This window comes from Drosophila biarmipes, chromosome 3L (genome assembly GCF_025231255.1).
Source record: "Drosophila biarmipes strain raj3 chromosome 3L, RU_DBia_V1.1, whole genome shotgun sequence".
Classification (NCBI taxonomy): domain Eukaryota; kingdom Metazoa; phylum Arthropoda; class Insecta; order Diptera; family Drosophilidae; genus Drosophila; species Drosophila biarmipes.
The window spans coordinates 6,275,830-6,303,470 of NC_066613.1; the positions used below are offsets into that span (position 1 = coordinate 6,275,830).

The 27,641-nt window shown below is 43.4% G+C and overlaps 2 protein-coding genes across 3 annotated transcripts; both read left to right on the plus strand.

Annotated features, from left to right (window-relative positions):
- Nucleotides 1-27,618, plus strand: LOC108035939 (uncharacterized). Of its 2 annotated transcripts, XM_044094892.2 has the most exons (5): nucleotides 1-210; nucleotides 2,146-2,497; nucleotides 21,739-21,844; nucleotides 23,836-24,135; nucleotides 25,925-27,618. In XM_044094892.2, the coding sequence occupies exons 3-5, from the start codon at nucleotides 21,839-21,841 to the stop codon at nucleotides 27,050-27,052; spliced, it is 1,434 nt and encodes a 477-aa protein (XP_043950827.1). In that variant the 5' UTR covers nucleotides 1-210; nucleotides 2,146-2,497; nucleotides 21,739-21,838; the 3' UTR covers nucleotides 27,053-27,618. The 2 variants fall into 2 exon arrangements, 1 of the variants encoding a protein (XP_043950827.1); XR_001768815.3 differs by lacking the exons at nucleotides 21,739-21,844; nucleotides 23,836-24,135; nucleotides 25,925-27,618 and adding an exon at nucleotides 18,458-19,446.
- LOC108035940 (accessory gland protein Acp76A) lies at nucleotides 5,538-11,108 on the plus strand. The gene is made up of 3 exons (XM_017111736.3): nucleotides 5,538-5,721; nucleotides 9,667-10,850; nucleotides 10,914-11,108. The coding sequence occupies exons 1-3, from the start codon at nucleotides 5,681-5,683 to the stop codon at nucleotides 11,030-11,032; spliced, it is 1,344 nt and encodes a 447-aa protein (XP_016967225.1). The 5' UTR covers nucleotides 5,538-5,680; the 3' UTR covers nucleotides 11,033-11,108.
- Nucleotides 27,619-27,641: the final 23 nt, after the last annotated feature.

Consider the following 27,641-nt stretch of genomic DNA (forward strand, 5'->3'; position numbering starts at 1 on the left):
CGGACGTGGTCCTCTGCCCCAGAAGCGTTCGCTCCCGACAGTAGTGGCTTCGATTTAGTTTCGGGCTTCGGTTCGGTCTCGGCCAGAAGTTCCTCTTTAACCAAAAAGCATAAAAAACAAAAAGAAAACAGAAACTGGTTTTATGGGGAGTTGCTCCCCGAATTCGAGGAGTGGAAATTTCTTTGCCATTCGGTTCCAGTGTGAGTGCGTGTGAGTGTCCACATATTTGAAAAGTACAACGATCAAAATTAAACAAGCCCACAAAGTGCTGTTGAAACGGCGAAGGGGAGTGAACTTCTTTTCGGGGAAAGCAGGCCAGCTCAGGAGGCAGAGTCAGCTGCCAGACCGAGATTTGCTACCACCAGTGGGCTGTGGAACATGCGAAGCCAGCATTAGATTGTGTCAGCCAACTGACTTTAAATGGCAGGCCAAGACGGCTACATGACCAGCGGAATATAACGTGCTTAAGGTCTTAGGTCAGTAAATAACTCCGGCGGCATGCACTTCCCAGAGGAGCGTCTGTGGCATTTAATTAACACAGGACATTAACTCATCAGCCATGCATAGTCAGCCATTTGTTGGGGTCCTGGCCAGCAGGAAACTAAGCTAAAAAAGTAGTTAAATTTAAGGGAAAGTTGAGGCAGATTGCGGGTCAGAGGTACGGTGGGGATACGAAGAAAATTAGACATAGAACCTCTTATGCCGCAAGAATAGTTTAGCATAAAGTGTAAAGAAAATTAAGATATATTTAAATTATAAGAAAGGTTTAAAGGCTTATATATTCGGAGATCTCTTCAGGAAATATTAAATTCAAGCACAAGAACATTTCTTTAATTATATTTGTTATACAGGTTCAATAAACTTAATGAAAGGCCTAAGGCAGGGGGTTGCTTAAAAAAGGAACGCATTTATAGAGGTCCTTTAATATTTACTTCCACTTAACGAAGCTCGTGCGGCTGAAGACTTCCGCCTCCCATTGTTTTATTAGCATGCGCGCAAGGAGCAAAACTGCCAAATCAGCATTGATTCGAGGTCACAGTCCAAAAGTTAAGAGGGAACCAAGACCGTTTGACTCTGTGCTCCTTTGACTCGCAAATTCTATGGCCAAGCTAGCGAGATTTCGCCCAAGGCTCTGCTGCCATTCACACAACTATTCGCAGTTTTGTTAAGAGTTTAGCGAGACTATTTTGGGCGGAGCGTTCAAAGTGGAGCCAGGGGCAAGCCGTCCAAGGCCATCTGCATTTCAAATGACCAACGCAACAATGAAGGCTGAGAATCAACAAACGAGGAGTGCCCCTAAAACAAAACCCAGCGAAATCCAGCAACATCGGCAGTGACAATGGCGGAGCAGAGGCAACGGAGAATTGTCGCATGCAGGGTGGGGCAGCACACACATTCGAAAGGGGGAGGCTACTTAAAACAGCGCACACATGACGTCATTAAGCATATTAAATGAGTTTACAGCGCGTTTGTTGCTGCACACTGAAAAGTAGGTTTCGAGCCAAAACGCCGTGCTACAGGCAGAGGAGAATTCACTGTGCTCAGGAGTCCCAAAATAAATAACCCAAAAAGAACATATATATTGTATACATAAAAGTTTGTAAATAACTACAGCGGCCTAGATTAACTAAGTCATTAGAATATTGCCTTCGCAACGGTATTTTTAGGACAACATATTCACTATAATCAAGAAACATATTCCTTAAAAACTACTGGCGTAGATACATATAGGGATAGTTTATATAGATATTTATACTTCGACAAATAGAAAAGCCATTGAATATATATATCATCCTAATATCATAATTTACAAAAAAGGTATTTGAGGAGGATATACCCCTTTTTGCAAGTGTCTCGCTGCATGACGCTTCGAGATGAGCAGCAAAACGGTAAAAGGCCATTAGCAAACGCCTAATGGCGCACTTGAGACACCCTGCAGCCAGAGGGGCGTGGTCGGAGGTCGGTGGGCGGAGGGGCGTTATAGGGTTAGGCCAAAGCCTGATAACGCGAATGGATCTGCGGGGAAGTCGCCTTAAATGGCCAAGCGGGGAAAACCGAACCCACCCCCTCCGCCTTCTGCCCTTTCCCCGTCGTAATTCGCTCATTTGCTGCGCTCGGAAATTGAATGATTAAATATTTATGCAGAGCGCGGAAGAAATCACATAATCCTCGGAATGTGTCGCGGTCGTATACAAAAGGAGCGTCTAATGCACATGTGAAACGATCAACCGAAGGGCCATTTGTCAGCATCCCCGAAGAGTGCAAAAAGTGTAAAAATAAACAAGCAACCGACGACTAACAAGCAAACAGCAGCCATAACAATTTGTCAAGTACACAGCCCCACACCAAAACACAAAGCAGGTGAAAATCAGAGAAGGACGCGCCGGAGCGGCCAGAATCGCGCGCGTTTTAAAGCGCCCCATATCAGCGCACAAAGGATTATCGCGATGGCGCGGACCACGGAACCCAAGCTCGCTGCGGTGGAGCCTGCGAAATGGTAAGTTGATGACCCACATTACCGGCATTGACCCGGGAGAAGACTCTGCGACTCACTTTTCAAACCAAGCTCCGAGTTCTGCCCAGCAGAGATGCCAAATTTTCGAAATTGGCCTCTAAGTAAAAGCGAAAGTTTTGTATAACTTTTTCATAAACCTTTCTAATAAGAGATTCTCGTAGCTAAACATCAGTAGCACGTATTAAACATTTCTAGATATTAAACAAAAATTAAATAAAAAAATAAATGCCTTTTTCACATTCAAATTTAATATATAGACAAACTTAAAAACAGCGAACTGCAGATCTACTTGGAAGGGGTTTTCAAAATTTGTTCCGTGTTCGGACGGAGTACCAGGCACATCTGCCGTTCATCCTCGGCTCCTCTCAACCAATCAATATTATCGAGTTAGCAAACGCGAGTGCGAGCTCGCCTCCGTGGACGGTGGTTGGTGTGCAGGGTGTCAGTGAGTAAGTGTTGTCTGAAAAAGCACGTGGAGTTCATAAAATATGCAAAGCAATACATATTTAAAGAGCCTGGAGGGGCGGGGCAGCTCATCCGAGCAAAAGATGAACATGTCGAAGCCGACGGCCATTGCTTTTGTTTTTTACATGCCCCCACGTACAGGTGGCATGTGTGTGCGGATATCGCAAATGTACGTACACTCGAGTTCCTTTCAGGCACCGTGCACTACATGAACTTATGCGCTCGCCAAGGATTCCATGCTCGGCATACAACGCTGTTAACATAACTGAGTCGGGCGCCCGGATAATGAAATAATAATCTGTATCACCGGTAAACAAGCATTAACTAAATGGGAGATTAGCCAAGAACGTTCTTTGATGGGCCTAATGGAGTTGTGGGCGGGTGAATAGCTGCTTTTGCGCTTTGAACTGATTTTTAAAGGCGCTTAAAGTCGAGTATTTGGCTTTAGGTTTCTCTCAGAATGCAGCATACAGAACTCTGCAGAATTCACATTGTTTAAATACTACTACATCACGTTAACTTCAGAATAAGGGAGTACTGTAATTTTCAAGGCCTCCTTCTTTCTTTCTAAGTAACACACTTGACATTAAGGCATAATCTCTTTAAAGTAGTTTACGTCTAAAATCGCTAAATAAAAATATTCAACAATATGTAAATTCAGAAAAACATCCAACAACATAATCGCTTTGCATAAAACAGGATTTACATAAATATGCAAGCCCAAGTCGCTCTGCCCGTTTCCCCACAAAAGGCACCTTGATAACAGACAACACATAAATATTGGCATTCAACAGATTTCATTTGAATACACATTCAAAGTCTGCCACCCATAAATCCGTTGCCATTGTGGCATTTAAATCCATAAGGCGGACGTAAACATCCCGAGAAGATGGGATTCCTTTGTTGTCGCTCTGATTGGCAGTAGACACGGGGAAATCTGATACCGAAACCCGTCGAATCTATGCAACTGAGCCGGCTCAGACTGTGGCCAAAAATAGCTGCAGGAATAAATAGCCGGAGCCGCGGAAAAGAATGTGGAAGGCTTTGTGCGGGCCATGGAGTTGTAATTAAAAGGAAATCCATATTCATTTCGTGTAAGCAGTCGCAGCGAGGAAAAAGAGTGGCATGCACGGCGAAGGACGAAGGACTCGGAAAATGGGAAAGGTGGAGGGGGATTCCAGGGGATAAGGGCCCCGAGTGTGGCATGTCTCTTTGTGTATTTGTCAGTCTGGCTGGAACGACACCCAGGAATGCTGACAGGAGCATTCCTGGTCCCTGCTTTCTGGTCCTTCTGCTTGGCAGGATATGGCCACGTGATACAGAACGGCACATAATCCTAGCACACTGAGAAAAAATATTGAAAAATAAAGTGCGCCCTGTATCGCGCCCTTTGAGTTCTGGTACACACCAACAACTCGGATAATACAAATTTGTATTTCAATAGATGTCTGCGACATGACTGCTTTTATTTCAGCACCCTACCAAATCTCTCACATGCAACAAAATTAAAATTATAACATATTTTTCCCTTTTGAAGGATTATATTAGGAATCTCCTTCAACGAAGAAGATTTCTAACCTTTTCGAATGTACAGTACCATCCAGACATTAAATATTTACTTCCAAGATGCTCCTCTTTCCTAGTGTAAAGATGGTTTGGGGCACCTATTTCCCGGCACGATGCCATCTCTACTACATATTTGTTTTCGCTCGAAAGCATCGAGGTTTGCCGAGGGTCTGTGTTTGGCTATGGGGCTTTCTGTCGGCCTATTTTGCGGCCGCCGCTTTGCATGTTGCAAACAATTTTCCAGAGCAGCGGCAGCAGAGCGGCAAAATGTTCGTGCGACTAATTTGTGAAAAAAGGAAGAAAGCCCGGCCAAGCAAAAACAACAACGCCAACTGGCACGAGACGTTAAAATCAACGGTCCGTGTCCATTAAAACGGGGCCAGTAAGAAGAAAAAATAACAAAAATATTATAAGCGCAGCTCTCTGCGTTGCTGTTAATGAGAAATAATCACAAGAAAAAAACTACACGAAAAAGCGAGGAAACGGCGACACATTTAATGCCCCCGTGCGAACATGTTGGATATATAACCGTATTCGGGTGTTTACATAAATACGTAGTACGCAAGTAAGCACCACAACCTTTTGCGACAATCGGTAAACACACAAAGCTAATAAAAAACTGTAAAATATTCAACAATTGGCAAAGCTTTTAAGAGTCTTACAGACGCCCCTGATATTGAAATGTAAACCCCGCAATTTTCCGCCCCACAGCGGGCGCCAAAAAATATGCTACCCATAACGCCACAGAGAAAAAATTATGGGGAAGTGATAAAGTGGGGGGAGATAAATAAGTGGCGCACGTTGGGCAAAATGAACTGGAGGAGAAGGGGAAAAGAAAGCAAGAAATTTGTTTTGGCTTCTTGCAAAAATGTTTTTGCAAACTTTAAGTGGGTAAGGCATTTTGGTAAAGAAACCCTTAAGGTGAGCAAAGTGGTTCGAATATCATGAAATTTAAACATATAATGTATCCATCAGAAAAAGTGTCGTGTCAGTCAATACAAATATTAAAATGTCACTTTGTAAATTAAATGTCAAATATTAGTTATTTCAATACTTTTACCCAGATACCCCAGTGTGGAGAAGTTTAAATGCAGCTCCGTGGAACACCTCAAAAGTCAAGAGCGGCATAGGACTATGTCTTTATCTCTTAATCAGGAAATTAGTAGTTGCCTTAAGTACGTATTTACCATCAATCACCGCGCCACCGCCACCTTTCGAAGTCGTTCATTATCTGCTCTATTTTTGAAGGTCGACCCAAAGTAGCTTTATTTAAAAATAGGCGACCCAGGAGCCTTCTCTTCGCTAAGACTTTATCCACGGCTGTGCCCATAAATTACGCAGCCAGAACAACACTCTCGCACACAGGCGATGTCGACTGGCTTTAGATAATTCCTGGCCTTTATAATGAGCATAAAGGATAACCACAACAAAGGCCAAGGGGAAACGGAAGTAAGAGCTTCTTACGGAATACGCATAGAATTATGATCTAACAAAATGGCAAATTAATTGAAATGAATGGGGAGCAAAAACAGAGCTTTTTGTGGCAAATGCAAAGCAAACACCAGCCGGGGAAAGCCAACGGCGAAACAAAACGTAAACATTTCAATTATGTCGCTGCGGCTGGGAGAAACTTTTTTCGTGCTAATTAAGCTCAATGGGTGCTCAGAGCGGAGCTCCAGTTCCAGTAATTAGTCGGCTGAAGTCTAAACAAAGCCAGGAACTCGAAAGCAAATGAGCCGAGTCGAACGACTGGGATGGGGCGGAAAAGGGCGGCAAGAACAATGGCAGCGGGCCACTTCCGGTTCGCTCATGTGTGCCGTCGTTTTCCACCGCCAGGGGGCGCTCGAGTGCTCCACTTCCGCTGTCCTCTCGCTCACCCCTTCTGCGATTCTGCTGGTGCTGTGTTGGTGTTTGCTTCGTGTGGGTGGTACAGCAACAGATTGTTGCTTTGTTTGGCTGCTTGTTTGCCAAGACAACGACACGCTTATAAATTTTTAATTAAATTGTTGTTTTCCAGTTTGTCGCCGTTGTTCTTGCTGTTATTGCTAGTCTATCTGGTCGCTGGAAATGGCTTGATTGTCCCCTCTCTAGCGAGTGCGTGAGTGTGTGGGGGGAGTGGGAGTGGCCGTAACCTTTGTTTGGCAATCGGTTTGCCGTAGCCCGTGCACTCGCCTGTCCATATTCGATAGCTTCTCCGGGGCAAATTGAGTTGCTTAACTTGCAATTGAACCGGGCCCAGAGATTAAGTGGTGGAAGTCCGTAAAGTTTAACCTTTGCAAGGAAAATCGGATTGAGCACTAACTCGGTTTTGCGGAGGGTGGCTCAAAGCGAAGATGGTTTAAAGCTCGAGCATTGGATTTCTGAACAGGATGCATGAAACGACTTTGCTTATGGAGAAGATAAAGTCTTAAAGTAAATTGTAAATTTATTCAAAATAAGATAAGTAATTCATTTTATTTTATCCATCTATAAATTAAAATAAATCTAATCTAAAGTTAAAAAGTCCTCTTTAGAAGTAAAATATTAAAAGAAATTGTAACTCCAAGGCTTTCTTTTCCAAATTTAATTTGGCGGACCCAAATATAATATCAATCCACTCTCATTAAATAGGACAGATCATTTTTCAACTTAATCGCCATAAAAACTCCACAACTTGCTGACGGTCGTCCCTCCGCATAAAGAGCACACGAAACTAGTTTATCCTACGTACACATGTCTGGGCCATTAATAACACATTTATTATGTATTCCCTATCAGAGCTCAACCAAAAGCTGGGCCAAAACCCCATCGAGACCATTTACATGTCTGAACGTTTTTTTCTAGGGCTCGCCTTTGACAAATTAACTTATTTAGTTGCGGCAGCAGCGGACTGTCGTACGAAATAATTTATCAAATTCCTATATAAATTATTGATGTCCTCGCTGAGGATCGAGGCGCGGGGTGTGTGGGTTCCTGAGTGGGTGGGTGTTGCATGTGTGACCTGGCACAAGTGCCCACGCCCACACAATGTTTTCTTCGTCCTGCTGCAAGGCGAATGAATAAAAATTGCCGTCGGGCGTAGGCGTAGTGGCAAGTGCCAATCACGGGCATTAAGTCAGTGGCAAAGGACGGAGGTGGATTTCGGTTCTCCGGCCTGAGTGGGTGGTGCCTGTAATGAGCTCGGCGGGCGTGGAGTGGCCTGAGCCAGAGCGGGAAATCGGGGCCAAATGATAAATGACAGTGCAGCCGAGGCCCCTCCGATTTAACATAACTTTCTCCTTTTAATTGGCTGATGGACGGAAAGTGCACTGAAAAAAGATTGCTCATTAGGTACGAATCTACCAAATACAATTTAAATAGATGGGCAACAAATTAACGCTGTTAACGCATCGTGAAATGCATTTCTAAACAGCCTTAGAAACACAAAAAGTGTAATTCAAAAGCTTTTACTTACTAATATGGTCGTCAAAACTAGTCCCATTTATTGAATAAAGTCTAGCTAAGGAAATAGAAAATCACTTCTTTTTGCTGAATTATTATGGCAAGAGCCAATTTGTTTCCGGTGCAGAGAGAGCAAGGACCGGTTACCGTCGTCGTTGGTGTCGGCCTGGCTTGTTTGAGTTTGCGCTGGTGCTGGTTGGTGTGGCTGCTCCTGTGGTGCCGTTGTCGTTCCCATGGCCCGTGCTTCTGCCGGTGCCGGGTAATTTTGCATGCAAATAACTGGAAATTAGTGTAAGTGCTCACTGACATGCCACACACAGAGCGGCAAGCCAGCGCCCGTGCCTCGGCCTGGCTCCTGGATCCTTAGCACCTCGCTTCTTGCTGCCAGGATCCCTGCTGCCTTTCCCGAGCTTCCCCAACTACGTGAGCAGCCCAAGGAAACCCCACGGCCAGTGGCAGCGTCGGAGATAAACAGACGACGGCACAACAAAGTGGCAAGCGCTTAGGAAAACGGCCCTGCACAGCAAACAAATTCCAGAGCCGAATGCGGCTACGTCTGCTTTTTGTAAATTTAAACCGTTTGTTGGATTTCCGAAATGTACAAATTCATAATATCGAAGTAAAAATTAGGTTCTTAAATATTTTTAAACTGTTTTAGACCTTTAGGGAAAAATTAAAATTTTTATAAATAGAACCTGCCTATTCCCGTTTTTCTTATTTTTCGCTCAGTACTTCAGAAGCCACGAAGCTGCATGTGGGCGTTGTATGGCAGCATATCTAAATCGACTCCTCTGCCACCGCCAGGGCGCATTTCCCCGTCGCCCAGCTGCTCGCTGTCCTGGAACATCAGCGCTTCAAAATACCATTAAAATGCAATGAGCGCTCAAACGTTTTATGCCACGAGCTGAGCTCGGATTTAAAATTGCAGTCGCTTAACTCGCCGAGATGGAATGGAAACGGAAGTGCTGGGGTGTTGCCGTAGAGATGGTGTTAACATAATTATGAAACTTGGTTGTGCTGCCCCACTTAATTGGGGAATAAGAGAGCAGGTCGACTTGATATCAGTGAAAAAAAAAAATTTAGAAAATATTACATCGTGCTTGAACACATAATTAGTTGTCTGAAAGCTCACGATCCTCATTGCCTTTGATGCAAACTTAAGCTCCTCCTTGTTTATGGAAATATTTTTGAAAACACATTTGGAGATTGCGCAATCAAACCCGTTGTTTCTCGTTTCTGAATACTTATTGCATTACGAAAGTAGAGTATCACCCACATTTAAAATATCAGTCGATGACCCAAAACGTATAAATTTAAGATGGCCAACTTATAAAAATCCGTGAAATTCGTTCCGATTTTATGGTTAGGTCTCAAAAGATTTTACCATTTACCAAGGAAGAACGTCATATTCGAATGCCTAGACTTTGAGACACCCGTCCCTCAGTTTAAGGGAGCAAATGGGAAACGGAGATATATAAGCAGCAAATCTATATTGTAAAGCGCCACCTGCCGGCTGTTCCAGTATTTGTTATGTGGGCGGCAGACAGATTTAATCGTTTAAACCGTTTGTGAGCGATAGAGTGGGCGTGGCAACCTTTTTTTTAGGTCAATCGATAGGGATTAATGGGACAAATACATCAATTTTACTCCTCTAAAATACATTCCTAGGTAATTTCTTTTTAACTTTTGACTGATTGTAGGAAGTCTTGGATTTTCAATATCGTCAACCTGATGAAATGCTATTTTCAAAAATATTTGAGTTCCCAACGCACAACTATAAGTATCATTCGCTGGTCGGGACACCTGGTTTTTTTTAAATTTTGTTCCATTAAATTCAAAAGTGTGCCCAATGCAATTATTTCTTTGCGGACCCAGTTTAAAAAAAATATTAGTCACATTACTGCGGTTAAAATGAATAAACCCCTTTTATACTGTGTTCTCTTGCCGGTTCTGGCTGGAGGAGTTTTTGGGAATCGATTCCAAATTAACCTGATAAAGCAGCTCAGTAGTAAGGATTTGTCGGACAACTTTGTGGTCTCCCCGTTCGCAATTCACCAGGCCCTAACACTTCTCTATCTGGGAAAGAGCAACCGCAGAGACGTTCAATTGGCCCGGGCCCTTCGATTTACTGGTCGTCGTAATGCCAAGATTTTATCCTTTTTCTGGACTGCTCGCTCTAAAGCACTTAAGCAAGACTTGAAGATGGCAAATCGACTTTATTTGTCATCGGACAACAATGCAACTCAGCACATGATGAAAATGAGTAAACTTATCGGTGTTGATGTGGAGAGCATAAACTTCACAGACGGGCTCAAGTCCAGTGAAGAAATCAAGAAGTGGTTGCACAAATCCTTCGACAAAGGTGGACAGAACATCGTTGACAAGAACGACTTAACCAACATCACAAAAATCGTGGGCCTGCAAGGCATTTCTATGTCGTGTGACTGGAAACACCGGTTCAAATCGCTGACTAAACAGATGTTTACTGTTGTAAAACCGAATAAAGCACCTTTGGCTTATAAGGTCGAAATGATGTACACTGTAGCACCCCTTCAGTTCTTCAACGATGACGAGGTCCGGGGTGTTATGATCCCATTTTCTAAGACCGATATCGGAATGCTGGTCTTGATTCCCAGACGACAACTGAGCACCCAGAAGGTGCTACAAAACCTGAATAAGTATCTACGAATAAAACTGAGAAAAGCGGAGGAGACTCACCTGTTTCTACCGCTTTTTACGGTCCACGAAACCATGGACTTGAACACAGCCCTAAAGGCTTTGGGCCTCAGGAAAGTCTTTGCCGACGTGAACGGGGACAATAGTACGGATGCTGCTAGTTTCAGGCAGTACAACTTTCTGGAATCCAAGGCAAATCGGGTTTTAAGTAAGTTCATACTGAGCTATTGTGCTATCAAAAAAATCTTATTTGCATGTTTTATACTTTTAGTAAACACCGATGTCGGCAGCGACAATGACCAGAGGGTCGTGAAGGTCAACCAGGGATTTGTGTTCGTTATCAAGGATCACAGAAACATTTTCATGGTCGGGCGAAAGGAGTCGCTTTGACAGCGCAGTGCAGGAATTTCCACTGAAATGTCAGCTGAATTGTAAATTAAATTAACGCGAATTAAGCCAAACAAGAGCCGCACAAAAGTGAGTTTATTCCGGCCATTAGTGGACGCCGTTGAAGAGGGGTTATCCCGCGATTCCCCGGTGGCTTTGTTTACAACGTTGCCGCGCATATTAATTGCCTGTTTAAGCAAATTGAGGCCACAAAACATCAGCATCAACGTTGGTTTCCAGCTCCTGTTCCTCTTTTTTTTGCTATGAGAGTTGAATGCCCCGCGGCATTCCACAATTACTCGCGATTGCGGTGCCAACGTAGCCACCGAAGCCAAATGCTGACAATTGCATCATGGCAGCCGAGTGGCGACCCTCCTTGCATACAGCGATTGCATAAATTATTAGACTGGGGCACCGGAAACCGACCCTGATTTCCCACAACCCCGCGGTGCCACAAAGACATCGACGACAGCTCTCGCTCCTCTAAGTGCCGGTTTCTCTGCTGGGTTCCCAATGAACGGAATCAAGGATGTGAAAACTGGCAGGAGGTCTCCTGAGCTGCAATGTGCGGCTTTGATTTCGGGGTCCTCAGGTTTTGAGGTCGAATAAATACAGGTTTCGAGTGTTGCAATAAATTATTTAAATACTAAGTTAACCAGCCGGAGCTCTGCTGGACTCCGATAACTAATTGACCGAGAATTTCCAAGTGGTCTGTATTTTTTACACTTAACAAGAAAGGAAGTTAGCTTCGGCAAGCCGAAGTTTGTATACCCTTGCAGTTATAAAAAATAATCAATAATTTTATTAAATTGAATTCGAAATTCTAAAAAATATAAAAATGTATATTCCCAATATTATAAGATAATATGTCAAAAAGCCCCAAAGCTATAATTTGTTTCACATTATTTCCCACCAGTTATCCGACAGCTATATGATTTAGTCGTCCGATTTTAATAAAACTTAATTTGAAATTCAGAACTAATTAAAACATGTTATATCCAAGCTTAGAAACGTATATGTTAAAAAACACAGAAGATATACTTTTTTTTAAGTTTTTCGCCGATAGTTCCTATGGGAGCTATAAGACTTATATACTACCTGCAATAGAAAGAAGACTTTTGGGAAACTTTCAGCCCGACAGCTTTAAAACTGAGAGACTAGTTTGCGTAGAAACGGACGGACAGACTGACGGACAGACGGACATGGCTAGATCGTCGGATCGGAAACATCTCCTTTACTGCGTTGCAAACTTCTGACTGAAATCATTATACCCTCTGCAAGTGTATAAAAAGCAGTTCCCTAATTTTAAAACATTTCCTTTTTATGTGACAAGTTTTAGACAAGCTATTCACTTCTTATATTAGGACCAAATAAATGTTCTTAGATGTTCCAATAACACAGCAGTGCATTTATTTCCTAATAAATTGGGAAAACATATTGCACCATTCATAGAAAAACTTAGTCACATTAAATTGCACTATCTGGGACAAGATTTTCCCATTACCAAGTGCATTAATAAATTATTGAAATGCACTAGCTAACACTCGAAAGCCCTGTGGAGAGCAATTAACCCAGAAAGTAGTGCCCCAATTTACGGGTCCTGTAAGTTGTTGCACAACATGACATTGCTCATACGCTCCGCTGGCCGCACAATCACAACAAACTTGCATGCACCAAGCACTTTTATTGGTCAAAATAAAAACCCACGGCGCCTACGTTTCCCAGGGCCAGCAGGACCCTCTGGGGCGGGACTAAGTGGAGTTCTCTTGGGGTGATTGCTGCCACGTAGAGCTTATAAAATGCAACAGAGTGCAGCGACAGCGATATCGGCATCACCGGAATGCACAAATGAAATTTCCAGGGCCGAGGACCGCAGATGGCGGGAGCAAAGAGGTGGATCAATGCGGATTGGCTTAACTGACGGGAAGGTCAGCCAGCAGCCAAGAACTACACCAAGAACAAAACGAAAACTTTTTGGAAAACTTTGAAGTCCAATGTTAAACCCGTCTTGAATTGGTGTTCATTGGAAAATTACCCAAAAGCTATATCGTTTAATTACGGTTGGTGTATTTATGATACCACTTTAAGGGTCCTAACAATGAAAAAAACGATTACAATTTTTTATTTTTATTTTAATAAAATAGGAGGTTGCGGTAAAAATCCATTAAATTTTTAACAAATTTATGCATAGTTAATTAGCAAAGATGTTGAGCTTGTAAGCCTGATTTAACCCGGAGTATCTATGCCAACCGAGAACTATAGAGGAATGCAAAATATTTCTGGTGCCGTCTTAACTTCTGTGTGGATGTTACAGTTGCCTAAATTTTCAATGGAAGTATAGGAGTGGATATATAAAATTATTAAAAACAGTATTAACAGGTTTGTTTTTGACATTTTAAACTGTTTCTCGACACGTTAACTAAAAACTTAACTTTCTATTTTAAATCTTTATGTCTATACCTCTAATAATCTTTATGACTATGATGCTGATTTTTTGTATATATAAATTTATGTTGTCTAAAGTACTTTTTAACTTCAATTCGATCGGACCAAAAGTTAAGGAGATATAAGAGTAAGAAGTTATTTACTTAAAGTCCAACCCAACCTTTCTTGGTAATTTATTTTTTAACACTGGGGTCTATTTATTTGCACAGAAAAAGCAAATTATAATGTATCTTGAACACCCTAAAGCAAAAGTGGCAACTGACACCTAAACGGTTTTTTGGGTGTGCGCAAAAGTAAAAGTCGTGGGAAAAGTCAAATAACCTACGAATCGGAAAAGTTTAATGAGAACAAATGGAAACAATTATAGGGTAGACAGAGGATACTCGCTCTATAATCGCACCCTTTGTTCTCCTTATCCTTGGCTTTCTTACTCCCTCCTTTGCTCAAAGTTTGAACTCACTTAATTGAATTGAATGCCAAACATCGACGTCGATGAGGATGATCATGATGAAGGCAAAGTGCACTCGAGTGCAAGTTATTCAGCCAGCTCTTCTCGTAGCTGGCAATATGGCAAATGGATTCGGGCCACAATGCGTCCGATTATAACTGCCAGCTCTTCGCCTAAATGGCGAAATCGGGCTAAGGAGGAAGTGTATTGGCGTGTCAAAATGGCATAAACTAAAATCGCATTTTAGCCCATTGTTTGATGTAAAGACATGGCAGAAAAGGGCATAAAACGATAACCAACAAGCGCATACGAAATGGCATATGTATACGGCTCGAAACTCGGAACAATATTTATCCACGCACTAACATTAAAATAATTTATTTGGGAATATTTTTATTAAAACACACACTTTGATCGGAAACTTTAAATCAGCTGCCTACCTTATATTTTGTTGTTTCTAAAATCAGCAATATTTCCTCCGCGTAAGATTTCTTAAATATATTTATTTGTTCGTGTTTTTTACAAAATATTTTCTGCAGAATCGCATTATAATTATTAATTACGATAAGAAATTGGGATCGTACAGTAAATGCGTTTAATGCAGTTTTTCAATTTTTCGAAAGTACATCTTCTAATATAATCGCACTTAATTTCAACCTTTCAATCCACCCTCGTCGAACCGCTGGCTTTCACCTGGACGCCCAAAGTTATCCTTTGTTTTCGCCCGTTTTTTATTGAATGTTCACACGACTCTGAGCCATCGTCTAGTTCACGGACCCTAAACCTCCCGTCCCCTCGTCGTCAGTCGACCCCACAGCTCATTTAACACATTGACTTTTGGCTTATTAACACCGGGACACAAAGGAAGGGTCAGGTTCGTGGCGAGACCAAGGCTGTTTAACTAATGGACTGGGCATTAAATCGAATTCGCTCGTTATACACATGACTTCGATAATAATCGATAATGATTTGTGTGAGTAAATCGGGGGAAAGCTCCACCACGTGCCGCGATACGTAGATGATAGTGAAAGCACATGTTTCAGCGGAGTTCTATTTTTTCGCGGCCTTTGACTAGGGATTTGCTAATTATCATTCGATATTTTATCTGCTTGTAAATAATAAGATACTTCTGCACATTTTACTATAAAACTTAGGAATATTCTCTATTTAAAATACAACACTTTGGTGAAAGACTACAGCAGTTACCAGTGCATCAATGTTTTGTATTATTTCGATTCCAAATCCTTAAAAAATAAAAGTTAGGACATGAATTTTAATTTTTCATAATTAATTTTTTTATTAATTCCTAATTTTTTCTCCATCAGAACGATGAAGAAATTACATGTGCATTCTAAAATTCTTAAACCAGATAAGTTTGTATTCATTAAACTTAAATTGTTTTGAAGATATAAGATGTACATCACACTCACCACTTAAAAAGTACTTACATAAAAACTTTGTATTAAAATAAAAACAATTACGTGTGTATCCTCAACCTTAAATCCATAAAATTTAACTAAAAACGTGTGATATTCTTTAAAAAGCTTAAGGCCCATACAGTTTGACCTATTTACCAAATCCTTTGCGTGCCACTGTGCGTATACTTAATAGGTGCTCCCCGTTTTTACGGCCATCGACTTCGACTGCCAGTTCTTTTCAATTAAAAACTTATTTGGCACATTTCAAATGCAAAACTAGGAGCGGTCTGGTAACTTTAGTTTCCCCGACAATTTGTGGCTGCTCTTTGCAAAGTTTCCCCTGCGAAAAGTCGCGTTGTGCTACGCATAGAAATTGAGTTGCCCTCATTGTTGGCTCTATTGTTATTGTGGCCACAAAATGGTTGGCGCACAACAACACTTAAGCCTAAGTGACTGCTCGAGACTTTGTGTTTTTGTCGGCCGGAGGAGCAGGGCGAACCTCGTGACTGCGTGACCGGAAAGTGTTTGGCGCTTCCGGTTGCCGCAGCCACCGAAGCGGCCAAAGCCACCGCAGCAGCCGAAACCACAGCGGAAGTTTTGCCACGTAGACAATGACACCCATACAGCCGCAGTTCAAGTGCACGGGCGCAAATACAACGGCAGCCGGACGAGTACCTATTATACCTGGCTCCAAGACCCGAATTATGAACTCAGCGAACTTAAATGCTCTGACAATACTACCTAAATAGTCAGAAATTAGTCGGATTTATCAGTTTTATTTTGAAATTTCTTCATCCCCTACAATACAAATTCTAACCGATAGTATCTTTTTAAATGTAATGTATAAATGATAAAAAAGGCTAAGTGACTAATAACCACATAATCAACCTTGCCAAGTCAAGTGGAATCAAAGTCGGATATAAGGAGCTCGGAAATGCAAGCACTGACACCATCTCATTCTTGCCTTTTCAAGTGATTTGCACAAGAGCATTTCGATGTCAGTCAATTCGAAAATCCCCGGCCTCTTGACCAGATCCCAAGGAACTCTGGAATACCCCACAAAGGATGTACAGCAGTTATCCTGCAGCAAAAGCCCCGAGGTGGAGGGGCTTCAAAGTGGAAAGCGACAAAAACGGAGGACAAAGAACGGGAGACCCTCGACGGACACCAAAAGCCAGAACGCCTTTCCGATGCAGATACAATGCCCTAGAAACAGATTGCTCATGGGCAGCCAGATGTCACGTTTCGGCCGTAAAATGTGCTAAACTGTTAATACGGCAAACACACCATACCGAACTCAAATACCAACACGGCCGAAAGAGAGGGTCAGCTGCTGGTCTTCATTGGGCTGCCTTCGCGATTTTATGCAAATTCCGTATTGAGGGGAATTCCTGAAAAGGTGGAAAATAAAAGTTAAGTTAATTGCTTTTGCATAAGGCAGGCGCCAGGAGGCAGAAAGTCAAAGGAGGAGCCTGCCAGGGAAGCTGCATGGTGCCTGCAAAGAAATGAAACTCAGTCGAGCTGCCAGCTGAGTTGCTGCTGAATTGAGTGGAAAGATTTTTCATCCATTGGCTTCCGTTTGCGGGGAACGCTTCGGGAAGGGTCCGGAAAATTCAAGGCAGTCTGAGAATGAGTTCGGAAGAGCTGTGGAAATTTTTAAGCGCAGCACTGGGGAGTAGTGCTGAAAGAAATCAATGAACACGCCACGAATTCATTCCGCAAATGGGGTTGAGAACGAGTAAATTTATTTACCCGGAAGAATAAATAAATACATTTGGGAACAAGTTAATTTCCCTCTACAAGAAATCTTAACTATATGTTGAGCCAAGCCTGAGAATTTAACTTATTGAAGACTCCAGTTAAAATTTAACCAACTCTGTTTGAATATTCTTGAAAATGAATAAGCCGTACATACCATTGAAATGTATCCAGTGCGATTTGAACGTTCTTAACAATGAATTAGCCACACAGACCCTTGACTGACATGAAATAAAATCCCGACATAGGCATGATTAAGCCAATCAAGTCAATCTGCGTTTGTCAACAATCTCCGGCAAATCTTGATCTACTTAGGGACAGCCTTATAATTTTAACCCATTTCATTTGTCAAAGGGCGAGCGAAAAGTCCTGCGTAAGCCAAATGGATACGGGCTCGGGTTAACTGGCCCACAAAGAAGCCTAACAAATGAGGGTACGGGCACGGCGGTCCTTAGCAGCTAATAAGTACCTCCAACAAGTTTCTTAATCCCATACCCAGCGATTTGTCGCCTAGGTCAACGAACAGGTTGATAAACACTGGGCCCCTCCGAAAGAGCACATCTGGGAATCCATTAGGGCCAGCTGGCTTTAAGTTAAACACTCGTGTGCCAGAAACAATGAGTCGACTTCAATGAGAGTTGAACGACTCCCACGAAAACCCCAGAAAACTTTTCTTCGGGAGGTAAACGGCTCTGTTGCCCGGCAAAGTATGCAGCAATATTTTACACGTGAAAGTTGGGGCCGCAGCCAAAAAACCAAGAAAAGGACCGGACCCCGGACAAAAAACACATTGTCGGCCGCACGGGCTCCATATATAATTTCCACCACACACTTACTCACTCACCAAGTCCTGCCACTTTGACTAAATGGTGTGTAATAAAATTTAAATTGTTGTTGTCTGGATTTTCTTTTAGTATTGCCGTTAAAGTTGCCTTTGCGAAGGAGGAATTTCCTCATCTAGGCGAACTAGACACCATGGTTTCAAATTATTTGGAAGTCCTCACTATAAAAAAAAGTATAGTATATTTTGTATGTCAAACTTAGGGAGTGGCCCAAAACAAAGTTTTTAATGGGAGTATAAAAATACAATTGAAGAAATTTAAAAAAAATTTGCTTTCAAGAAAGGGACCATAAACTTTTTTATTCAAATATTTTAATATGCAATAACAAAAAAACAAAGCAGCAATTCAAAAATTTAATTTTTTACTAGACAAACAAATTTCAAAGAGTGTAGAAAGTTATGAATACAATGTTTTATTAATGCTCTTAAATATAAGTACACAATTATAATGTGCATTTTTATTTTAATACCTGTTAGTAAAATAATGTTATTATTGTTAATTAAATTTTTTGTTATAGATTGGATAACACAAATAATGTTTTAAGCTTTAGTTTTCAAGTTTACCCGAGACCTGGATCGCCGGCCCCTTTAAATTTTGATGGCCTTGCCAGTGGCCACACATTCCGACATTTGTAACAATTGCCCAAATTGCCGCTAATTAAATATGATTTAGCCGGCTAGTGCAAACGTCTGTCTTTGCTGAGCTGTCAATATTTGTCAGGAAGCGGGCGATAAAGCGGCCGTGTCCTTACACCACCACACAGACGTGTCTGGCCTGTCCCTGACCCTTGACATTAGCCCGTGCATGAAGCCGGCCTCGGGCAACCAAATTTGTTTATAATTCAAATAGCAGAAAAAAGGGCAACTATGCAACAGCAAGGAACACTGTGGAATTGTACAAAAACGAGGCAAGGAGAACACGTTAAGCAAACACGATAACGATACTATATAGATATGAGAAGGGAGTCGGCAAGGACAACAAGGACACTGCCGAAACACAAGCAGGCAAATTTATTTCAATTTAAAAATTTGGTCACGCTCAACACAGAAAGCGAGTTAAGCGAGTGGGTGAGGAGCAGAGGGATCCAGCTGGGAGGGGCAGAACTCGGGGCAACTGCCATTTGTATAATTGCTGTCGTGATGGAGGAGCAACTCTGCTCCGCACTGCCGAAGTCCCGTCTCCTCCCGGCCCTCGAAGATTCCTTTCCTACTTTATGCCATGACACGCTCCAAGGACGCTTGACAGCAAATGGATAAGGACATTATCATCTGTGGACAGGGGCTCAAAAAACGCCAATATGAAAACTAGCCAGCGCGGGGCTACCGGAGGCTAGATGTTATTGAAAATTGAGATGAGCGCTCGCCGGTGGAAGGTGCTGCCGGCTATCAATTCACTCCAAGAAAGCACAAAAGATAGGTGGTAAGCAAGGAGTACTGATACATTTTCGAGAATGCCTTTGGGAAAATCAAAATAAAACGTTCAATGTAAATTGTGGCATAAAAGATATTTGTTCGTTGTTAATCAAATTGAAATACTTTTAAATGAGAAAACTGTTAAAAAAAAAGGAATAGCTGCTTAAAAGTGTGACCCAATATCCTAAGTCTAAAGTTCTGATGAAATGGGGTTAACTGGCCGGTAATCCCTTAGTAACTCAGGCTTACTCTTCCACATTAAAATATAAAATATAGTCTATTAATAACTTAAGCCAATATGTGTCTGAACAATAAGACAAGATGCCGATCCAAAAGCACTCCGAAGATATGTTAAACGGATGCAATGACAACCGTAGAACAAGGTTCAATCCTTTTTTCAAGCTGTGTCCATATGAAAACATACAAATAGTTAAATAGTTCATTCTATTGTCCTCATAATTTTGTTTTTTATTTTGGTAGTAAGTATGCACCCATTTGAGTGCGGTTCTTAGCCTTTCAATATCGCCTCACGGCGTCATCTCCGTTAAAATATTTATGCAGGGAGCCAGCCAACCGTCGACGATTTATGTCTGGGAACTAAGTACTTGATATGCGATGGCGATTCGAAATCGCAGACGGGCAGTTCAGTGCCGACAAGGCTGCACAGAGCCACACGGCTGTACGGCTATACTAGAACCGGACTGTCCGGGGCCTTGACAATGGCAATGAGACCGTCCGACTCGTGTGTTGACATCGATTGACTCGGCGGGCGGGGGGCGGAGCTGAGGGTGGTGCGGTGCCTTCGGTCGAAGGCCACCGCCACAACTGTGGTTGTGTACGGCAAACTTTTTCCAACCGAGTTCGAGTTCAAGTCGGCAGAACAAAAAACAAACGTGAATGTCGTTAAGTTGAGGTAACCCACGAGTTGTCCTTGCCCGGCGCTGGATATGTGCAACAAGCAATCGGGGAGGTGTGGGCCTGGGAACCGGGCCAGGTGTTCCTGTCTCCGTTTGTGTGCGGTCAGATTGTTGTGGCTGTGGGAACAAAAAAGCGCCTCACAATGGTCATTGGATAGGCGCACTAAACTTGTGGCATCCTGGAGGCAATCAACGAAATTATAGAGGAAACAGGAAAAGTTTACGACAACTTTCAGACATAAGAGTTGAATGTTTAATCCGGCCAATAAGTGTTCAAAGCCGGTCCAACGAATATATGAATGTCGCTGAACCTCCCTCTTTTTTGAAAAACTGGATTTATTTTAAGAGTCATGGCGACCTAGGGAAAAAAGTTTCCAGCATAAGTAACCTTTAAACATTTACTTTTTTGATTATGTTTAGCTAACTAGGCCAAAAATCAAGGGGAGGAATACGCTTTTAATTAGTAACTTTTACTAACTGAACATTACTAAAATCAAACCTGAGTAGAATTATTTACCATGTAGACGGCGTCTCCCTGTGTTTTAAAACTTTATTAAAATTTCAGTCGTAAAGCAAAATAATTCAAAAAATCAAAATAAATAGGAGAAGTCGCCTTTCAGGAAAGCTGCGTAAAAATAAATCAAGGTTGCCCGCAGCTTACCAGCCACGAATAAATCAGGGGCGTCATAAATTATTACAGTGCCATTCAAATAAAGCCGTAAACACTAAATTATCGCACTCCGTGGACATTTACCAGCACTTAAGACTGTCAACAGCACCCATTAGCATTTGATGCGATCCGCAAGGCAAACTTAATTCAAAGTAACGAATTGAATTGCTCAAACTAATTATTGGAGCGTCCTCCGCAGCTGGCGCAACATGGGGGATGAGCCGGGTCCTTGCGGTCCCGGGGGCTGCGAAAGGGGGCTACGGCTCCGGCTCCGGATCCGGATCCGTGTCCGTGTCCGTGTCCGGCGACTGATTTATGCTTGCAGGCGTCGCAAAAGCATTCATCCGTCCTGGCACCAACAGTATATCCTTCAACTTGACCACCATGAGCGTCGGTTTGGGGAGCAGGAGGAGGTGGGTCGGTTCTTCAAATTGCGGTTTCCATACGATGGATGTGAGTGTGCGAGTGTCCTTGTCAAACACTAATGGCGTCGTCGCCGTCGCCTTTGTCCTTGCCTGCGTGTTAATGTGCGACAGTTTCCCGCCACGAGGTTTCCTTCCAACGGGCCAAATCGAATTGAAAAGCAGCATTTTAAAACTCCCCCTTTGTGCGGGGTGAAGCAATTGAAACATGTTTCCGGCCCGCCGTGAATTCGATCCGTCTCCTTTGGCGAAACCGAATTGAAAGCCAGGACATCTGGCCGAGCTCGCATGAGGTCCCCGGGGTCAAAGAAAGGCTGCATTTGCGCCTGCACGACTGCTTGATTTATCCTTCCTCTGACTCGATTTCTTTTTTACAGAATTTATGCCTGTGCAGTTTTCCATCGATTTTCGTCTTGCGCCACAACGGACTGGGGATGAAACACCACACACATAAAACGGATTTGATATTAAAAAAATATGCAGGTAAACATACGTAGCATATGTAGTAGGAACTTTAGGGTGGACCCCGTTTGATAAGTATGTGTTATTTTAATGATTTTTAGTTGACAATTTAAATTACATGAAACTATGTTTGTGCTTTAACTGTAATATTGAGCACAAGACAACTTCCTTGAAATCACTTTTATTTTCTGGCTCTAAAAAGTTACTGTGCAAGTCGGTTTACCTGTACTGAAGCAAATAGTTGTTCTCATAGGATAACCCTAATCACAAACACACCAGTGCGTAACCATTGTTTAACCGAAAAGCATAACTACCATATTTCGGAAAAGATCAATATACTTTACTAGAATTATTATTATTATTTATTGAGTATTATTTACATTTTATTAAAACGTGTATTTTAAAAATATAATATACCGTGTTCCATCACGGTAAAGCAGATAAGCGATCGAATAATTTTGTAGGCCACTCGAAGGCGATACTGAGATCTAAAGAATTCGCGCTCTGGAATTAGTTCGATTTTCGAATCCGCATAGTATCTGTTTCCGAATTTGACAACGAGTTCAGGGCCATCCCAACCACACGTGCTGCCAATGTGCTGCATAGAAGTCGGAAGCACCGAGCGCCAAACGGCGAACACGGCGACAAACAATGGCAAACAATGGCCTGCCGCGACTGCGGCTTATCGGGGCATGCAACACGGCGGCGGCCAAGTCACGTCTCAGCCGGCTGAGCCTCCGCTGCTGCACGGCAGTTGCCATTTGTTAGCGGAAAGCAACACACAAGCCTTTTTAATACAGCCGCACTCGCCCGCTGACATGCATACAAATGGCGAAATGAGGAACTCAAACAAGCGCCAAGTGCCGCAGCTTAAATTGAAAAAATAATTCGAATTTTGCCCGTGGCGCCCAAGGTCGGGTGGTGATGGTCCAAACGGAGATAAAGAGATGTTGCATCCTCGTCAACGCAAATATTTATCGGCACCGCACGAAAATGTCAAAGGCAATTGCTCTCTCCAGAGACAAAGCCACGCAAGTGCGTAAATTAAATTACACATGCAAACGCGTACCTGTTGCGGTCAATTAATTTTAAATTACCTGCACAGGTTCTAAATTATTGGGAACTTAATCGGAAACGCGCCCCACACGCAACAAGAGCAGCAAGTTGTTGAGTTATTAAATTATTCAGATTTCCGTGGTCGAGATATGTTATTTTATTTAGAAATAAAACATGCAGATACTATGTAAATAAATTAATGTGATGCCAAAAATTATTTACCCCTTTTGAAATGGGGATTTGATTAAATAACTTCCGAGGCATTCCTCAAAATATTTCAAAAACTAAAATCAATATTTATAAAATGGCAAAGTATAACTAACTCAATCAACGAAACATTTAAATAGATTAATTTAACGAAAGAAATTATTTTTGAGTAAAACTTTTGATTTTGCGCTGTTTGCAGCTATTTTAATGCCACTAATAAACACCGTCAAATGCACTCCAGCCAAGCCAATTAACGCCTATTATTTATTCCAGTAATTATTATTCGAAACCCATTTGCTTATTTAAAAACATGAGCAAAATATTTTACTCAAAACAGGACCCAGAAAAAGCGGTGAAACTCAATAATTAAAAAATACACCACAGAAAAAATGGGAAAATTAAAAGAACACGAGGCAGTCAAGGGGAGCTGGCTTATAAACTTATTTAATAAATTATTAATTCATTTTAATTTAACTCGTTTATTTAAATCTTTTATTTTGCATTTCATTTTTAACTGTACAACGTTTTCCGCCACAATAAATCAACAGTGTCGGAATAAAAAACGCACTGAATCAAAGGTAAACACGGATTTAAAAAACTACCTCAAGTACGGTACACATGTACACAGCTTTTTGTGCATCCAAACCGGGTGGATTTTCCCATTTTTGCGCCCATACAAACACACTAATGAACACCCACACGGTCGCCGGGAAAAAGGCAATTAATCAATCCGCGTTTGCACTTTGCAGAAACAAGAAAAAAGGCGCGAGCTGCGCCTGAAGCGATTCTGGCGCTCCCCCAAGACGACGTCCTCGGAGGACTCCACCGGCTATGAGAGTCCAACGAGGACCAAGGCGTCCAGTGCCGGCGGCAGCAGCGATGCCCAGCGATTTAACCACCTGCACTACACCAGCCTCTCGCAGGGATCGGGCACCTCGTCCTCGGCGGGCGGAGCCACTGCGTCCGGAGCGGGGCCAGCGCCGATCGGGCCGTCCGGCAACAGCAAGCCCTCCTGCTCGCTGCCCCTGCTGCAGGTGTGGCCCAGCCAGGTAGGCACTTGTCTCCCCACTCTCCAGGTCCTTCCAGCACGCTGTGGAGGGAAAAACACGTTCCAAATTTGGGAAGTACAAATATAATTCTCGTTTAATACTGTATGGTCATGATGTGGTTTCGTTTTCAAAACATTGATTCCACAGCCTTGAAGTATGCAACAAAACATTTTTGGCCACCAACAACTAAAATATTGATACTTAATCAAAATAAATTGAATTTTATGTACTTACGCAAGTTCCCAAGCTTGCAAAAAAATTCAGTTGACTGTCCAAGAAAGTAATACATTTTTTATGAATCGCCTTAAATTTGGAACGCGTTGTCTCCCTGTGTGTGCCAGCAAATAGGTTCAAAAGAAATCGTAGAGCAATATGTGTTGGGGAAAAGCCACCGCAACAGTTTCAAAAATTGGAGCCTTTTAGTTTTGCGTTCTTTTTTGGAACCACTCGCGTGCGCTGTGGCCAGTTGTGCGTTTTTGCGTTAATTTGTTTCTCCGACTCTCTGTTTCTTCCCTCTACACCAACACCACCAAACCCCACCAACACCACCAACCACCACCAACACCACCACCCGCCTCGAAAACATACCTACCCCTCTGTGTGCGTTGCGTGTTTGGCTCGGTTATGGCAATGGTTCGGTTATGGTTTTGGATTGGTTTGGCTTGGTTGTGGTTCTGATACCGGTTCTGGCTGCAATGCCGGTTCGGCTTTGATTGCTGGTCTGTTGTGGTAGCCGCTCCTGCGCCAGGAGGGCTTCGTTCAGTTGCGTCGAAACAGCGGCCCCGAGGGTCAGCGGGTATGGTTCCATCAGTTCCTCCTTTCCAGCCTCTAGTCTGCTCCACTTCTTTTCTCTCTTCTATCTAACATTTGCTACCCGTAACTCTACTAGACTTTTTGCATGCCTCGAGTACAACTTAAAAGCCTCCAACGAGCTCTAACCGTTTTTGACTACTAACTGTATAAATCCGACCACAGTACCCATCTTGTTGAGGTTTTTGTGTATTCTACACGTCTTTTTTACCTAGAACTCGTTATTCATGTAATACTATTGGGAGTTTTTCGCTAAAAATATTATTTTTCCATGCACCATTTTGGCAGCGGGTTGGTCGACAAATGCCAGGGGTATGCGGTTGAAATTGGATGTGTGCCGCCAATTTGATTGCCTTTAAGCTTGATTTTTGCACCGCCTGTTATAGATTGGAATTCTAAAATTGAATTCTCGCCATTAAACAGCTCAATTAAATCAAAAATTAATTTTAAAGTCCCGGGATCTCACTTGATGTTAAATGATACCTTATAATACCTTCTAAAGCTGATATAAATTTTATTCTATTGCTTATTAATCGTAAAATATATAAAAATAATTTCTTTGCATTTTGATTAGTTATCTTAATAAAGTTGTAGCTCTAAAAAAAGAAAAATTAAATAGTAACTCCTAATAAAAGTACGACCTATGAAAAATACTTTTTTAACCCTTAAAAAAATGTTATCCATTTGTTGGTACTGTGTCGATCGACCTTGCTCAATCCACCCATAATCACCTCGTGTAAGTAAACCCCACGACCCATCACTCCCCCTGTACAAAAAATGCAATCCCACCCGACATAAGTTTTTAAACCACCTAACTAACCAACTCACCGAGAATAAGTCACTCCCCGAAAAGCAGCGACTCCCACCACGCACTTGAGAACCGGCTTGAGAACTCCCCGAATCCCCCAAGTATCCCACAAAGATAACTCCCGCGGGATGCAAACGTAGCCTATCTTATATGTGCTCTGGACTCTTGCAGGATTCGCCGCGCGGCGAGGCGGACGGCCAGTCCTTCGTGTTTCCCGCCATCGTGGAGACGAGTGTCAGTAGTCCGGTGGCCGTGGAGGTGGCCAGCGGGAGCGGCAGTCTGGGGAGCACCAACCTGAGCCTCAACGCCAGGAGGAGCACCAACCACCTCAGCCTGTCCACCGACCGGCGGAGCTCTCTGTACTGTGATACCCTGCACGCCGGCGACTCTGGCATCGACTCGGTGCAGGCCTCGCCCTCGCCGAACGCCTTCATAGCTCCGCCGGGGGTGCACAGCCTGCCGCTGGGCCAGACGGGCGGAGGCTCCTGCCACGTGTCGCCCACCAGCACGCCCACCCAGGGATCCCCCAACCTGTCCCTGGGCCGCAGGGGCATTCGGAACAGCATCTGCGTGGTGCCCAGTGGCAACGGGCGACGGAAGTCGAGTGCTCTGCTGCATCCCGACCACGCCCGGCTCTTCGCACTGCGGATGAAGCACGCGGCCGCCCTGGAGCGGGCGCAGACCTCGCCCGACCAGACCTCCATCGAGGACGCCAACGAGTTCCACGACAACGGGCTAGCCACCAACCTGCGGCTGTGCTCGGCCTCCTCATCGACGACGTCGTCGCTGACATCCGTGGCCGCGGTCAGCCTGGGCGGTGCCGGGGGTCCGGGTGCGAACACCACCTGCGGCTCCTCCTCCGGCTCCGCCTACGCTGTGGGCGCGGCGGGCGTCCAGCAGCGCGTCTCCGATCCCTGGCTGCAGCCGCAATCGGATCGGGAACGGGACTCCCGGCACGATGGCAGGCGCAGGTCCTCGACGATGACCGCTCGCTACTCCCTGTTCGACGCCCTGGACCTGGAGTACGTGCTCTTGAGGGCCGCGGCCAGGGGTTCCGTGGGTCCCTACAGCCTCAGCGAGTCCATACACAAGCTCACCTTCACCCAGTCGCTCGCTTTTCCGGCCCTGGCCCGCGGCCTGGCCACCAAGAGGAGGAGATCGGCCACGCACACGAGCTCACGGCCCCTGAATCCCCATGAGTCCGGGCTGAATACCTGCGCCAAGGTGGTCACCGCCGTCGTCCTGGTGGCCCTGTCCTTCATGGTGTTCCTCATCGTCTACAAGTTCGTGCGGACGTGAGGGTTGCTCCTGGCCCCGTCGCCAGAGCTTCCAGTCACATATCAGGCCAGCTACGGAGCGGAGGAGGGCTCTTCGACGTCCTCCGTCATCTCGTCGGCGGGCCGCAGTCTGGGCAAGCACATGTCGGGGTTCAGGAGCAAATTGGGTCTGCGTCAGGCCGACTTCGAGTGATCCTTGAGGAGATCGGTGGGACAGGCATTGAAAGACTCTGGTCGCCAAAACTTGTGGTGCTTTAAATGGTTTCGATATTATTGTTTGTTTATAAAACGCAAAACCGTAATTTCATGGCATTGGTCGACATTAGCCAGGATGATATATGTACTGACACTTCAGGTTTTCTGGTCGGATAGATCAATGATCAAAATCTAATTTTAAAATAACAATTTTTCTGATACATTAGAGCTGGGGTAAAATGGTTTAAAAACTAATTTTATGTACTATCAGGTTCCTTCTGCTAATCTAGTGCTGCAAACACAAAAGAACAACAAGACTTGTATTCAAAATCAGCTAGTTAAAGTGCTTAAACTAGGAGTGGAGACCATGCTTTCTTTTCCAAGCAAATTTCAAATAATATTTCGTACATATAGGC

Coding starts and splice junctions, on each gene's coding strand:
- LOC108035940 (XM_017111736.3), top strand. CDS start 5,681: ATGTCTTTATCTCTTAATCAGGAAATTAGTAGTTGCCTTAA. Junction 5,722..9,666: donor GAAATTAGTAGTTGCCTTAA/GTACGTATTTAC, acceptor GACTGATTGTAG/GAAGTCTTGGATTTTCAATA. Junction 10,851..10,913: donor CAAGGCAAATCGGGTTTTAA/GTAAGTTCATAC, acceptor TTATACTTTTAG/TAAACACCGATGTCGGCAGC.
- LOC108035939 (XM_044094892.2), top strand. Junction 24,136..25,924: donor TGCAGGTGTGGCCCAGCCAG/GTAGGCACTTGT, acceptor GGACTCTTGCAG/GATTCGCCGCGCGGCGAGGC.